The sequence below is a fragment of the Bombus affinis genome, chromosome 13 (assembly GCF_024516045.1).
Source record: "Bombus affinis isolate iyBomAffi1 chromosome 13, iyBomAffi1.2, whole genome shotgun sequence".
NCBI lineage: Eukaryota > Metazoa > Arthropoda > Insecta > Hymenoptera > Apidae > Bombus > Bombus affinis.
This window is the reverse complement of record NC_066356.1, coordinates 3,013,302-3,027,524: the sequence shown is the minus strand read 5'-3', so window position 1 is coordinate 3,027,524 and position 14,223 is coordinate 3,013,302. Positions and strand designations below refer to the sequence as shown.

Here is a 14,223-nt window from a genome sequence, read left to right as displayed (position 1 = left end):
AATCTACAAAAACCGATTCGTAAGTGTTGTAAAAGGAAATTTATTTGCAAGTCTACTACTCTTAAATCACATCCCGATGGCATAACGATAAAAACACAAACATATAAAATTCTATATTATATCAGTGATTGTATGCAGTAGAGCAAGTGAACAGTTATTCTAGACTTTTTAACCTTCTTCGAACGGCATTTAACTCTAACAGGGCAATGTATCATAGCTAGTTTTAACACTAAACACTAACAAATATACAAATTCTTAGCATTCTGTACAATAAGAAGAAAATTAATTACATCGTTATTTGGTTATTTGCAAAAAACCTACTACTACATATATAAATGCTAATATATATTTATCATATACCGAGGTTAATAAAGCCTCTATTCTAGAATTTAATAATCTTGTATATCTAAGTCAATTATCTCTTACATTACAACGCTGTTTAATGTGAAACAATAACAAGATACATACTATGCTCTTTGTTGCTTAAAAATCGACAAAACTTAAAATAATATTACTTGGTGGTAATAAAATATCTACAATATTTGTTTATTTGTTTAATTACGAAACGCATAACTGATAAAGTAACACATAAATGTAAATGCTTATCATACGATTAAATCGTATATCAAAGTACGTTTAAGATATTCTTTTTCCTAATGTAATCAGAAATCCTGCCACAGGGATCGGTATAAAACTATTTTTTTGGAATACAAAAGGAGTTTGCATCTTCTCGCTAGATTATAAGAAATTTATGCAAATTATGAACCATTAAAGTTTTAACTTCCATCAATACGAAATGATCGGTGATACATTTTCGAAGTCCAGCTTCAAACGGCGTATACGTGCATGGAACAATGTTATCCTTATTCTTTTCGTTAAATTGTTCAGAATCAATTTTTTACGGATCAGAAAAATATCTAGGATCGTGATGTAACGCGTACACAGATAATCAAATGGTATCACCAAAATATAAAATGATATTCGTATCCTGGCTCCGTTGGAGAAAATTCGAATTTTCGCGTGCATTGCCTATACATGATAATTAGCATCGGATACTTTCTAAGGATCTCCGACATTACCACCTTCATATATTCCAAAGTCCAAACAACGATCTATCTAATTACGTAATTTTTCCTGAATATCAGAATTTAGGGATAACTTTTGTAAAAAGTAACACATAAAATTTGAAGATGAATCAGTGCCAGTCAAGAAGAAAATAAATGCTTGTGATACAATATCGTCAATGTCCATGTAGTATAATAAGTAGCCATCTTCTCCTTGTCCCTGGCCTGTATTAACGAATGTAGCATATCCGGTCTGACGATACCTCGTTCTTCGCGTTTTTTCAAATTCTTGGATATAACTTTACGAAAAAGGTTTAAGGTAGCAACTGAAATAATCATGATCCCTAATATATTGAATATTCATAGACAGAAATGCATTAACAACATCTTAACGATACTGCAGGTGAAACTAGCGAGAACATCTTCCACCTTAACGGGAAACTCATTGTTTCTGTCTTCCTTGTAAGTTGTAAACCTAGTAAAAGCGTCTTTCGCATCCATCGATGAAGTATATTCTGGATGATCGTACAAATAATCGACAAATTGTTGCAAGCACTTTGATATCGAGTCGAACATGAATCTCATTTTGCTAGCAGTAAAGAAAGGAGAGAGAATATTCCTCATTTCTTTCTAACGTTGACCTCGTAGCGAAAAAATGTTCTTCGAAAATAGAGGCTTCATGTGCTCATCGATATACAATACGTTTTATGATGTGTAAAATGCTCGAAGCTCTTCACGGTTATTTCTCGAATCAATTTCGGTCACGAATTAATAGATTTGGCAAGGTAAAATCTATGTATCTTGCATTGGGATAGTAATTATAAATGAAGTCACTATACTTGATGAATAATTTTTCACGGACCAAAAACTGGACCAAGTATTGGAATGGATCTAATATGAGGAACGTTGTTTTTTTTCCAATAAGTTTGTTGTCGATATATCGTTGCAAAGAACTTGAATAAGGTTATCATGATCAAAGTGATCGCTAATAGAGTAAACGCTGATGAGGTCGATACAATCTCCATGGCACTCTCAGCAGCAAATAACTGTCGTCTGTCAGCTACAAGGTTACAAATACGAACCAAGCATATGTACAAAGTTTAACGTCAAACGGTGGAGGAAGGGAGAATACGGAAGATGATGTCATTATTGTCTTATATCTGTCCTCCTTTCTGTATCGTGACAAGAACAATTTAAGCAACTTCAATTCACGTTCGATTCGAAAATAAAACGAACGTACACTCCCATTGACAAGTATTACAACATATACGTACCTGTTTATACAAAACGTGGTATTTGATCTTAATTTTGACTAGATAGGGATTCAGTCGAAAGAAAGGTTAAAGCCGTGATAAAGAATGGTGCGAAAGATATAAATAATTTCCTCTGTCTCGATACAGTATTGATCAATAAAGTATAGAATTAGAATTCCATGAATTTAATCATATTTGATGTTATGGAGCGCACAGGGATTCGTAGTCGTATCATTTTCACATAGTTTTCTCGATGCATATAAAGTAGAACAAAAAAGTGAAACAAAGAGCACGTCGGTGGAGAAATAGAACGGAAACAAAATCACATATACGGAAACTTTATTTATAATCAAATTTTCATTATTTGCTGAATTTTATTAGTCACAAAATACAAACGTGACTAGATACTTTTCGATAAGAACGTTAATCAAACTTTGTTTTCTCAAAGATAAAAGAAAATGACCACGGAGAGAAACCCATATCCTTAAAAAGAGAAATATACATATAGTACAAAGTAAAAGAAACTAAGATCAAATAATAATAATTTTGAATTAAAATAAAAATGAAGCAACAAATTATGTATACATTTGTTAATGTACAGATAATAGTTAACCGTAATATAAAGTTAAACAACAATATATACTTTATGGCGTACCTAACTGTTCCTCTTCTCCAAAGTAAGCCAAAATCCGTGTTTTGATGCTGGTGTAAAATCAACCTTCTTGTACACAATAGGAATTTTTGTCTTTTCGTTAGGTTTTATAATAAACTTTTCCAGCAGACGGATTATCAAAAGCTTAGTCTCCATTAAAGCGAAACGATTGCCAATGCATTTCCTAGGACCTACTCCAAAAGGTATATACGTATAAGGATTAATAGTACTTTTATTTTCGTTGCTAAACCGTTCAGGATCGAACTTCTCTGGATCGGGAAAATATTTAGAATCGCGGTGAATCGCATAAACAGGGATCCAAATATTGTCATTAGGATATACTGTCACACTTTGGTAACCTGGCGCTGCTGCAGGCAATTCGAATTTCTTTGCGCAAACTCTATCGACTATCAACGATGGAGGATGCATTCTAAGCGTCTCGGATATTACCATTTCCATATATTCCATCTTCGACATAGCCTCGTAAGAAATTTCCCCGTTTTCTTTTTCTAAATAACAATCTACTTCTTCACGTAGCTTCTGTTGAATATCTTGATGCAAAGCTAATTCGTAAACCATGTAACACAACAAAGTAGAAACAGTGTCGAAACCGGCTAAAAAGAAAATGAACGCCTGAGCTACGATATCGTCGATGGTCAGCCGATATGAAGGTGGCTTCAAATCTTTGACCTGCATCAAAAGATGGATCATGTCTGGTCTAACGACGCCCCACGTTTTCCTTGCAGTTACCGTTTCGGAAATCACATTCCAGAAAAAGTTGGCCGTTGCTCGAGACAGGAACCTCAGTCCTGCCATTCTTGTTAGACGCGGGTTCAACCGGAATAACATGAATTTTATTAAACGAAGCGTACCACTGAACGAAGAAATATCGATTCCTCTTTTGTAGAACTCGTTGTCTGGATTTTTGAGCGAGTTCACATTTATTCCAAATGCAACTGTGGCGATTACGTCGTTTCCGTATCTAGTAAAGATGTCTTTCAGCTCCACCATCGAGTGAAATTCTGAATGTTCGTACAAATAACTAACGAAATCGTTCGAACACTTGGATACCAGCTCGAACATGAATCTCATCTTATTGCCTGTGAAAAATGGACTCAATGAGTTCCTCATCTCTCTCCATTGATCATCTTTCAAGGAGAATACATTTTTCCCGAAAATCGGATCCATCTCTTCAGATACGAAACTTCGATGATTTGGGAAATGCTTGAAACTCTTTACGCCTATTTCGTTGATCAGCTCTGGATCTCGTATGACCACCGTTGGCGTAGCAAAATCCATCACCCCAATGTACCTTACGTCGGGGTAATAATTATAGACGAACATACAATAATCCGGGAAAGTAATACGACGAAAAATGACTCTCCAAACAGTTCCGAATATCGGTCCTGCCAGTACATATGGAACTTTATTCTTCTTCCAATAAGTGAACTGTCGGTATATTATCGGAATCAACTTCACCGAAGTAATGATGATTAAAGAGATGAACAGTAACTCAAAAGTAGATAAAAATAATACTTCCATCGTTACGAAAACGTATTAGAACGAACTGTCAACTAGTAAAAGACTATAGCGTAATCGTTAACAAATATCTCTATATAAAGGAAACGAATAAGGTGGGAGGGCAACAATTTTGCAGGAGGACGGCCATGGATAAAAGGGTGTTCACCTCAGATTTCCAGATAATCGATATTTTTTAGATCTCTTTTTGAAGATAGAAACTTTTTTAAAGCAGTATCAACTTGAATTTTATAAAGCTGCAGATACGGAAATCAATTAATTCTGTCACGTGGAGTTATCAGACATAGAGGGCATTTACCTCTTGGTATCGGAGATTAAATTAGAGATTAATTATCGAAGAAAAAATCAATAATTCCGTATAAAATATATTTCTTAGCGAATTAAAATTATCTCTTCCGTGCGTATTTTACTCCTTACACTTGTATGGAATAAAAAAAAACAACGCCATTTAATATTCTTTCAAACTGAAATGAGTGAAATCAATTCTTGAGAACGCAAAATCTGTTGATTGCGAATCGTAAATTTATGTATATATTTACTATTATCTATTATGTATATATCTATTATTATTAAATTTATGTATAATCATTTATAATATAATTTAGCAAAAAGAAAATATTAAATCGTCAAATCACATACATAAAACAAAACAGCTAAAGATGCGATAAAGAGAAGTAGTCGATATTCATGATACCACGAAAGCAAGCACAACGAATGAAATTCTTGATTTAATTATCAAATCACTTACCAATGAAGACAAAGATCTGATGATGCGAGTATCGCAGTAACATCGAAATGGAGATAGTCTGAAATAACCAAATACGTTACTGTAAATAAAATGTAATAAACCGCAAAAAAATAAATTTAATGTCCCCATGTTATAATTTAAAGAATGAGATCTGGACGGATAGTCATACAAAAGAAAGTTATTATTTCTTCCAATTTCGAATCTAAATAAGATTAATCGTAATGAACGAATAATTTTAATAAAAAAGAAAGCAATAATCTTAGTAATAAATCTTTCCTTTTTCTATTTTTCTTATATATCAAGTAATATGTATCAAAGCGGTAAAAGTATTTATTATTCCGTGAAAGAGGATTGCAATAAAGATAGGATACGAAGCAAATTGCAAGCCGAACGGTCGCACTCGGTTACCAGGTTGAGAGCGAATAGTGCAATTGAATTGCGAATGGTTCAGATTGAACTAGCACCTGACACCCCGAGATAATTCACTATTTACTATGAGCAACCTTGGTAACAAAAACGTTTAATAGTACTTTGCAGATGCGTCAGTGCTATTTACGAGATACTGATACAAAAGAGACAAAAATTCCATCTAACCTAAGATCAATGTATGAATTCGATTGGAATGTGAAAAATATTTTTTTAGAATATGCCTAACACTTCTCATTTCGGAATGAAAAGACTACTACTTTGTAGAATGATCAACATAATAACCAATTACAAGATGCGGATTGTAGATTTTTGTAAATTTTTCATGTTCTAGCTTAGAATCTAGAACAATATTCATTACAATACCTACTTCAGTGTATATGCATATTTTAGAAGACACCTACTGTATATCACATGAAAACAAATATTTGCGTTCATTAAAAAAAATAATTCATAATACTTTTTATTTGTATAAAATAACGCTCCCAATAATTTATAAGTAACGATATACGAACAATCAACCAAATCATCACATTAACGCTTAGTAGTATATAAGTATTAACTTTGAAATTACATATATTGGTTCTATGACTAGCAAAATCAAAGGACTATATCACCACTATTATAATAATGAAAGTAAATGTTTAATAACAATCCTATTCAACATTAAAAATCTTGACATTAAATAACATTTTATTGCTCACCTAAATAATTTATCATACAACTCAACATTTCAGATATATCCTTTTTTTAGATATTCAATTGTGCACAGCAATACTTTATTTAAGTACACCTTTACACCTTTTTGTTATTTGAATTGTATTTATCTTTTATAATTCTTATGGAAATTTTAAAAATTAAAATTAAAACTTTTTATGTATTAATATGTCCAAATATTATTATTGATGTCTTTTTAATATACTTTCACAAAATTTATCTTTATCAAAATTTATCAAAATTTAATTTCATATAATTTATATAATAACCTCAATGGCATAAATTAAATCAATAAAAATATGAAAGCAAAACACATTTTGTCTAATTTGATCGAAGAAATGAATATAGTCTTACACAACAAAAAAGAAGTGCATTGTCAATTTAAAAAAAGAGGAGAATATTGTTTCAAAGTGTATATCGTACTAAAACGCAGGGTATATAAACAATGTCATGTGCATATGACAGAGGAAAACTGAGTAATACATAGATGACGACAGTTTCGTACACGTGACTTTACGGTGGGTTGACCGAGGGTGATCCCAGGTAGAGTACCCCAAGCACTGAAGTAACATTCACGTGTTATGGCACGAGATTCATTTATCTCCCATCTCAACCACAAACTGCATTCAAATATTTTCAATACTTTATGTGAAATATGTATTACAATGAATCTTATGAAGAAAAGGACACCACATTTCATGTAGACTTTTTTAATAAATTCTATTTGAGTTAAATTGTTTTCACTAAATTGTTATTATACACGATAAAACACGCATAAGATAAATCATTTTTTGTATATAAATATTTTTTGTTTGTAACTTTAACGATACCGAATTATAGCACTGTAATCACTGCTTCCAATTATAGGAATTTACATAAATTTGAAATCATTGCAAAGCAATATTTAATATTAAAATTTATACTATACTAGCAATGATAAAATTAAATACAAGAAATTGAAGAAAAAGATCTGATACTATGTTCAACTAATATATGTACATATATGTACATACATATATAATTCACTGGAATGAATAAGTCACCTTAATGAATAACAAATCTTGCAAATTTTCTATTTGAACATTTCTTCTACTCAAATTATTCATGCATAGAATAATTGGCTTTTCACTATATCCATCGTGAATAGCTAGGTATGAACTAGATGTAGACTACCGCACAATGCATTGCATTTGAATCATGGTTAGTAGTATGCAATATTACTCATTTGTTCGCTCGCCGTAAACCCATTAAACACGAGTGGAGCTATTCGTTGGTCCGTATATGATCCAATCACTTCCTAACACCCGGGGAATACCCCGAAATTTCACAACCCATCAGACATGCGTGCTGTTTATATTGGAATGCAGTATTCGATAAATATTGACGTAAATTACTTATTAAATTACAAAATATAAATTATCTATTAACAAAAACTGTCGAAGATGATATTCATTTAAAAAAAGAAAAATTTAACTACAAAACTAATATTTTTGTTCTATATCGATCGCAACTAAAACAGCAATTAATGAAAGTAGCCGTCATTAGTAATTTAAATTCCAAGATTCTTAACAATCGTCTCTTACTGGTTGCAGCAAAACGTATTTGAGAACAATTTGATACAAAATTGCCAACTTGGGGGTCTCTGTAACGAATATGATACCTCTAATAACGTTGATTTATACCCGACGGTTCAATTCCAAGGGGATCACAGAATGTAAGGGTACAGGTGGTTGGAGAGTTATACGCGGGTTACCTCAGTGCGTGGTTACTTTAAATTGATTGCCATATCCTTTTACACGTACTGGGTTGTCGTGTGGATACGTGTGATATCAACCCCTTGACGGAGAGGAATATATCCGGATCGAAAACACGTAGCACATGAAACTAAATCCAATTTACACTTCCAGAACATTCTGGAGCTATGATTATCATATCGTAATGCGATATTATAACACCGAAACGTGCAAATCGTAATATAAATAGCTTCATTTTTTTAACACAGAAATTGCAGGGAAAAATGTAACTTTAAAAAATGAATAAATTTATAAATCAATAAATCAGGTATCTTAATACATAAACTGATAAAAGGTTTACTTTGTTTTACGTATAATATCAAATATTCAATCTCATATCAAAAAAAAAAAAAAGAAATTTAAATTCTATTTTTGATCGTTCGTATAATTGTAAATTACAAACAACGAATGAGATATTTAGCATTGCATGCGATTATTACTAAAAACAAAATATACTTACAAAAACTAACATGATAAAAAATGCAGCAAGATACGTAGTTCTAGCCATCCACATGTTTACAAATCGATAATGTTCTCCGGTCACCACGTTTCTACATAACAAAATTAATATATAATGTTACAGTACTAACATTAAATAATATAAACAAAAAGAAATAAATTTAAATTTATTTACCGTAAAAAACCTTGATTATCTTCATGCTCTGCCAATGTCTTAATACTCGCCATCAGTAAGTCATCGTATCCTAAGAGTTCATCAAGTATTAATCTTGAGAAATCATCGCCAAAGCATTTGTCATTAACAGGATCCAAAGTAACGATTTTTACAGGAATGTTTAATCTTTGCCGTGCTACAGGTGATAATCTCAAGAAGCCATATTCTAATGAATATTCTACGATATAACCATCTCCTGAAAAGAGAACAATTTGTTAATAAAATATTTAAAAAATAATTATACGATCATTAAAGTCATCAAATTATTATTATTTTTGTTCCCAAATTTTTTAAGAATTATGGCATAACTATACCTGCTCTAACTTCAGAATTTGGATCTTTTAAAGATTGAATAACATCTTCTTTATTAGATTTATTTGTATCCTGTCCTATAGTATTATTTTCTGTATTTGTTAATAGTATCTTCTCATCTAAAACCTGGAATGTTAACATTCGAAACACAATTTAATATAAGACATCCCGCATATAATATATATTTCATATTTATATAATATATTTACTTCTTTAGTATCTCTGTTCATTTCATTCCATTCCAGTTTAGTAGATAATGAAGGACTTGTTGTAGTGTTAGTAATACTTAAATTTGGATCTTGCGTTTTTCCAGGCACAGTGGCACTTCTAATAACTATTTCTTTTTCAGACAATGTTAAACTGTCATGATTTTCTTCATTCGATGCATTATTTATATCACGTTCTTCATCAACAGCAGATGGTTCGATATTGATAAATCTACAGATAAAATAAAAAAATAAAATACTGTATTAATAATTATAATAATATATAATAAGAAAGTTTCATTTTTTTTATATATTTTATCTCTCCTTACCCATCTCTAGTTAATATTCCTAAAGCACTAGTTAAGTCATCAACTTTTTCTTGTCGCAGTTTCTCCTCTTTTGCGTAACTCTTTTCTATGCTATAATCTTCTCCTCCATTTCTAAGTATCTCAACTCTTAATATACCATCACGAGGCCAATCATCTCTTATATGTTCTAAACAATTAGTTGGTGCTCGTGAAAATACTATGTGAATGTAAGCCAACACAAAAAATGCTGCTATAGCCTAAAATACATAATTTTAAATCTTTTATTAAATTTGAATATATTATTTTTAAATCATAGTTACCTTCAATAAAACTATAAATTCTATAAATCTTCTGACAGGCCGTGGAAATGTTCTGGCATAAGTTAATGCTGCTTTAATAAATATTGCATGGAACAATCTATCCCTTACATTAACTAATGGGTTTTGATTATTATTATTCCTAGCAGTATTCATATTGTTATTATTTAAGACTGGTCGAGTTGGACTACTTGTGTTATGATTGTTATATACAGCTGCACCGTTCTGATTATTCGTTATTGGTATTGTAGCACCATCCACTTGTGGCATTTTAAATATTATATAATATTTGTATTTAGTGGATGATGTAATAGCTAATAATTCTGTTTCATACTACTTCTATGTATGAAATCTCTTAAAAAGTGCTTATACATTTCGTGTATGTACATTTCCAAATCAAAGTGAATTCTTAAATATCCTGAAACAAATAATAATGATAATATTAAATTAAAATTATCATATACTACTACATAAATTTGCATATTTTATAAAATTTTTATCTTTTACATAGTTTTTATAAGTTTTCACCTAGAAATATTCATCTTTAACATTAAATTATATATAATTAAAATAGATAATACACAGCATTGTTAAAAACTTATTTTATCTATATGGTTAAAGTTGTATGATACATCTACGATATACCTTTAAAAATTTCTTTAGCATTTTATTTCATAATCAATCAACTTGCATACAAGACTGCATAGAGACTATATAGAAAGTAATATTACATTTGTATATCATAAACTTTACATATTAAATTTGTCATTAATAATAACTACAACTAATGTGGAATATAACCTATAGCATAAATTCTGCATGCATCATAACCTATTTGGCAATCGCATTTTTACGTTTCAGATTATGATACAAATATAATAGGATCACTTATGCACAATATTTCTTTTCAGTTACATGATGTCAGATAAATTTTTATTAATTAAGAAAATAAATAAATGTACCAATTACATATTTTGTTATATAATTAAATAATTTAAAAAACATCAGTAATTACATATCAAAAGTAAGTATATACAACGTTATACATTTTATATTTGTTATGAATACATATATATCTCTCTAAATTAATTGTTATTCACCGGACGTGACATTTCGCAGCTGGCACATGAATTCGTAACTTTTTAAGATACAAATCAGCCATATCGTACCTTCTTTAAGCTGAACGTTGTACTACAACGTTGTATTTCTAAAGTTTTATTGTTCTCCTGCGTGTCACTGCAGATAATAATAAATTTATAATAGTACCGCTTGCAAATATTATCAAATTTAATTTTTGTCAAATTGTCACTTCATCATCATATGTTTTGATATTCCACAACTTGTATTATAATAGTCCCAAATTTACAATATGAAATGTGACCAACATTATAGCGCAAATCTTAAAAACTTACCAATGTTTTATTCCCTATTAATTTTTATTCAAACTCTGTTGTTGATCAATCACTAAAAGAACTCAGCCAATAACATAATATTCATTGATACGTTAATTTTAAATTTAAATGTTTAGATAACAAAAAATATTGTAAAGAAGCATAAAGTTTTGAATATTTTAACAAATATAATACTTTGTAAAGGAGCATATAGTTAATATAATATCAAGACACTATTGAAAATATACTGTATAATTTTATGTGAATTCATACGAATAAACTATCTTTAAGTAACATATTCAAAGTATAACATAGTGAAGATAAAATCTATTATTTAATAATATCATCAGTTGCTCCATTATTTACAATTATGAATTCTCCAAGATCACCACAAACTCCTCTCAGTTTTGAATTGAAGAAAATCATTAATGATAGAAATGTTTTAAGTATGCGTAGTCGCATGAAAGGTATATAATTAATAATTTATGCTTTTATCAAATAATTGTAAAATGTGAAATGTATAATGTTTGTATTTTCAGTTCTCAACAGTCTAAATGAACATAATCAAAAGCAATATGAAGAGAAAGAAAAAGATTTAAAGTTTCAAGCTATACAGGAAATTTTAACAACAGAAGCTACATATTTAAGGCAATTAGAAATTTTAATGGAGGTATTATTCACATATATTTACAGATATTTGATAACAAATATCAATGATAAAATAAAACATATATATGTATAATAAGTATATATGTACTTTTTTCAGTATTTTATACAACCCATAATAGAAAGAAAGTTATTACATCATAGTTTACTTTCAACATTGTCTGAAAACATAAAGACTTTATATAATGTTAGTGGAGAATTAATAAAAGAACTAAAACAAGATCCAAGAAATATTGCAGGCGCATTTCACAAACTTGCTCCATTTTTTAAATTGTATTCTGTTTATGCTTATGATTATGAACAAATTTTATCACTACTGCAGGTATTTGTTATTACATTAGTTGACTAGTTAAAAATTACTGCTATATAGAAAAATTTCTTGTTTTAGATTAAACAAGAAAATGATACTGAATTTAAAGATTTTATTAGTAAGCAAGAAACAAGACCAGAAGTTGGTAGAAAATTACCTTCACTATTAATTACTCCAATACAAAGGGTACCTAGATACAAACTACTATTGAGAGAAGTCTTGCAACATACATCTAACAAGCATAAAGAATATAATCTTTTACAAGGTAATTGCAAGATAGCATAAAACAATATCATTCCAGTTTCAAGTATTATATACTAAATAAATTGATTATTTTACAGCATGTTTAGTAGAAGTGGAGAAAGCTGCAAGGCATATAAATACCTTCATTGAACAATATGAAGAATCACAAAAATTACTAAGACTTCAAAAATGTATTGTAAACCCAATTAATTTGATAAAACCTGGTAGAAAATTAATCAAGCAAGGAGCATTAATGAGAGTCTCTAGACGAGGAAGCTCTGCATATAGAAGATATTTTGTTCTTTTGAATGACATTTTATTATATTGCAAAGGTGATCCACAAAATTCACTGACTGTATGTTGTGTTTTACCATTGAATAAGTGTAAAATTGAATCTGTTTTGAGTGGTGGATTGTTTTGTGTTACTTGTTTAAGTGAAACGCTTTTAGTTTATTCTGAGAATGATGATAGTAATTTATGGATAGAAGCAATACAAAATTCTATAAAGAAGGTATTATTGAAAGATAATAACTTCTGTTACTTAAATATTAAATTTAATAACTGATTTATATTATCTTCTTATTTTAGTATGCAGAATGTAGACAAACATTAAGAAAGGATAGCAGTTCAAGAAAACCATTAAGGCATAACAATCTTAATTCATTTCCATCTGAAAATATACCAATAGTCGCTGGTAAAAGAAAGAGATCATACAAAGAAACGGAGGTGTGTATGATACTCTTTGTCAATTTTAACATTTCTTTACTCTAATAAATTTTAAAAGTATATTAAATTAACAGATTAATCTAGATGCATCAAAAATTACATATTTGAAAAAAGATAATGAAACAGATGCAGATATACAATCAAATAATAGCTATTTGGTACTTCTAAAAAGATTTAAAAGATTTAAAAATAACGATGATTCTAAATATATTAAGTCTTGTGAACAAAACATCAATTGTGTAAGTTTTGATATAATGTTTTATAAATATAAAAATGTTGATACTCCATAATTTATATACAATTTCTTTGCAGAAAATTACAGATAAAGAAAATGTACATTTTAGAGAATGCAGTACACCATGTTTATCTCCTAATAAGTTTGCAAATTTTAAGCAAGAATCATCAACACTCAAATCCATCAGTGCATTCTTTGCATCTCTTGGTTCATCTTTAAAGGAATTCTTTTGGTTTAGGTAATGCAGTTTCATGAAATTATTAATAAAATTAACGAAATAACGAGATGATCTTTTAAAATCCCGATATTTTCCCCTCAACTTTCCTCATGAATTATTTAAACGTCTATACTACTAATAAAATTCAATGTAGTTTATATACATATACATATGTACGTATATTTGAACTATTCTAAACACGGTCATTCGTACTCTAAAAGCAACAAATATAAAAGAATTAAATAACTAGATATTTATATACAAAAATAAAATAACATATCTTATAGAACAAAAATTACTAATTTAAAATACAGATGCAGCAAATATATTCTTTCTATTCATGATTATTATATAAAAACATACAGTAGGTATTATCATCATATAAATATAATCTTGTGTAAACATAAATAAGATACAGAAATCCCTA

General features: G+C 29.5%; 2 protein-coding genes across 4 annotated transcripts in view; one reads left to right on the top strand and one right to left on the bottom strand.

The window, feature by feature from the left end:
• The window catches only part of LOC126923334 (membralin-like), a 65,276-nt gene extending 53,922 nt beyond the window's left edge, over positions 1–11,354 (bottom strand). Inside the window, exons 1-10 of one of the 3 annotated variants that reach the window (XM_050736698.1) lie at positions 11,109–11,354; positions 10,012–10,426; positions 9,713–9,948; positions 9,387–9,615; positions 9,180–9,303; positions 8,827–9,061; positions 8,653–8,743; positions 5,257–5,314; positions 2,973–4,069; positions 2,640–2,800 (exon numbers count right to left, since the gene is read on the bottom strand). In XM_050736698.1, coding sequence (XP_050592655.1) covers positions 2,973–4,069; positions 5,257–5,314; positions 8,653–8,743; positions 8,827–9,061; positions 9,180–9,303; positions 9,387–9,615; positions 9,713–9,948; positions 10,012–10,278 — 2,337 coding nt within the window. In that variant the 5' untranslated portion in view covers positions 10,279–10,426; positions 11,109–11,354 and the 3' untranslated portion in view covers positions 2,640–2,800. Of the gene's footprint in view, positions 1–2,639; positions 2,801–2,972; positions 4,070–5,256; positions 5,315–8,652; positions 8,744–8,826; positions 9,062–9,179; positions 9,304–9,386; positions 9,616–9,712; positions 9,949–10,011; positions 10,427–11,108 lie in introns of those variants that run through there. The other 2 variants (XM_050736697.1, XM_050736699.1) reach the window with 2 other exon arrangements.
• Positions 11,355–11,381: 27 nt separating this feature from the next.
• On the top strand, positions 11,382–13,860 carry LOC126923341 (putative protein tag-52). Its single transcript, XM_050736705.1, has 8 exons — positions 11,382–11,866; positions 11,939–12,069; positions 12,166–12,387; positions 12,454–12,640; positions 12,717–13,129; positions 13,207–13,344; positions 13,419–13,583; positions 13,657–13,860. The coding sequence occupies exons 1-8, from the start codon at positions 11,770–11,772 to the stop codon at positions 13,819–13,821; spliced, it is 1,518 nt and encodes a 505-aa protein (XP_050592662.1). The 5' UTR covers positions 11,382–11,769; the 3' UTR covers positions 13,822–13,860.
• The last annotated feature ends 363 nt before the right edge of the window (positions 13,861–14,223 follow it).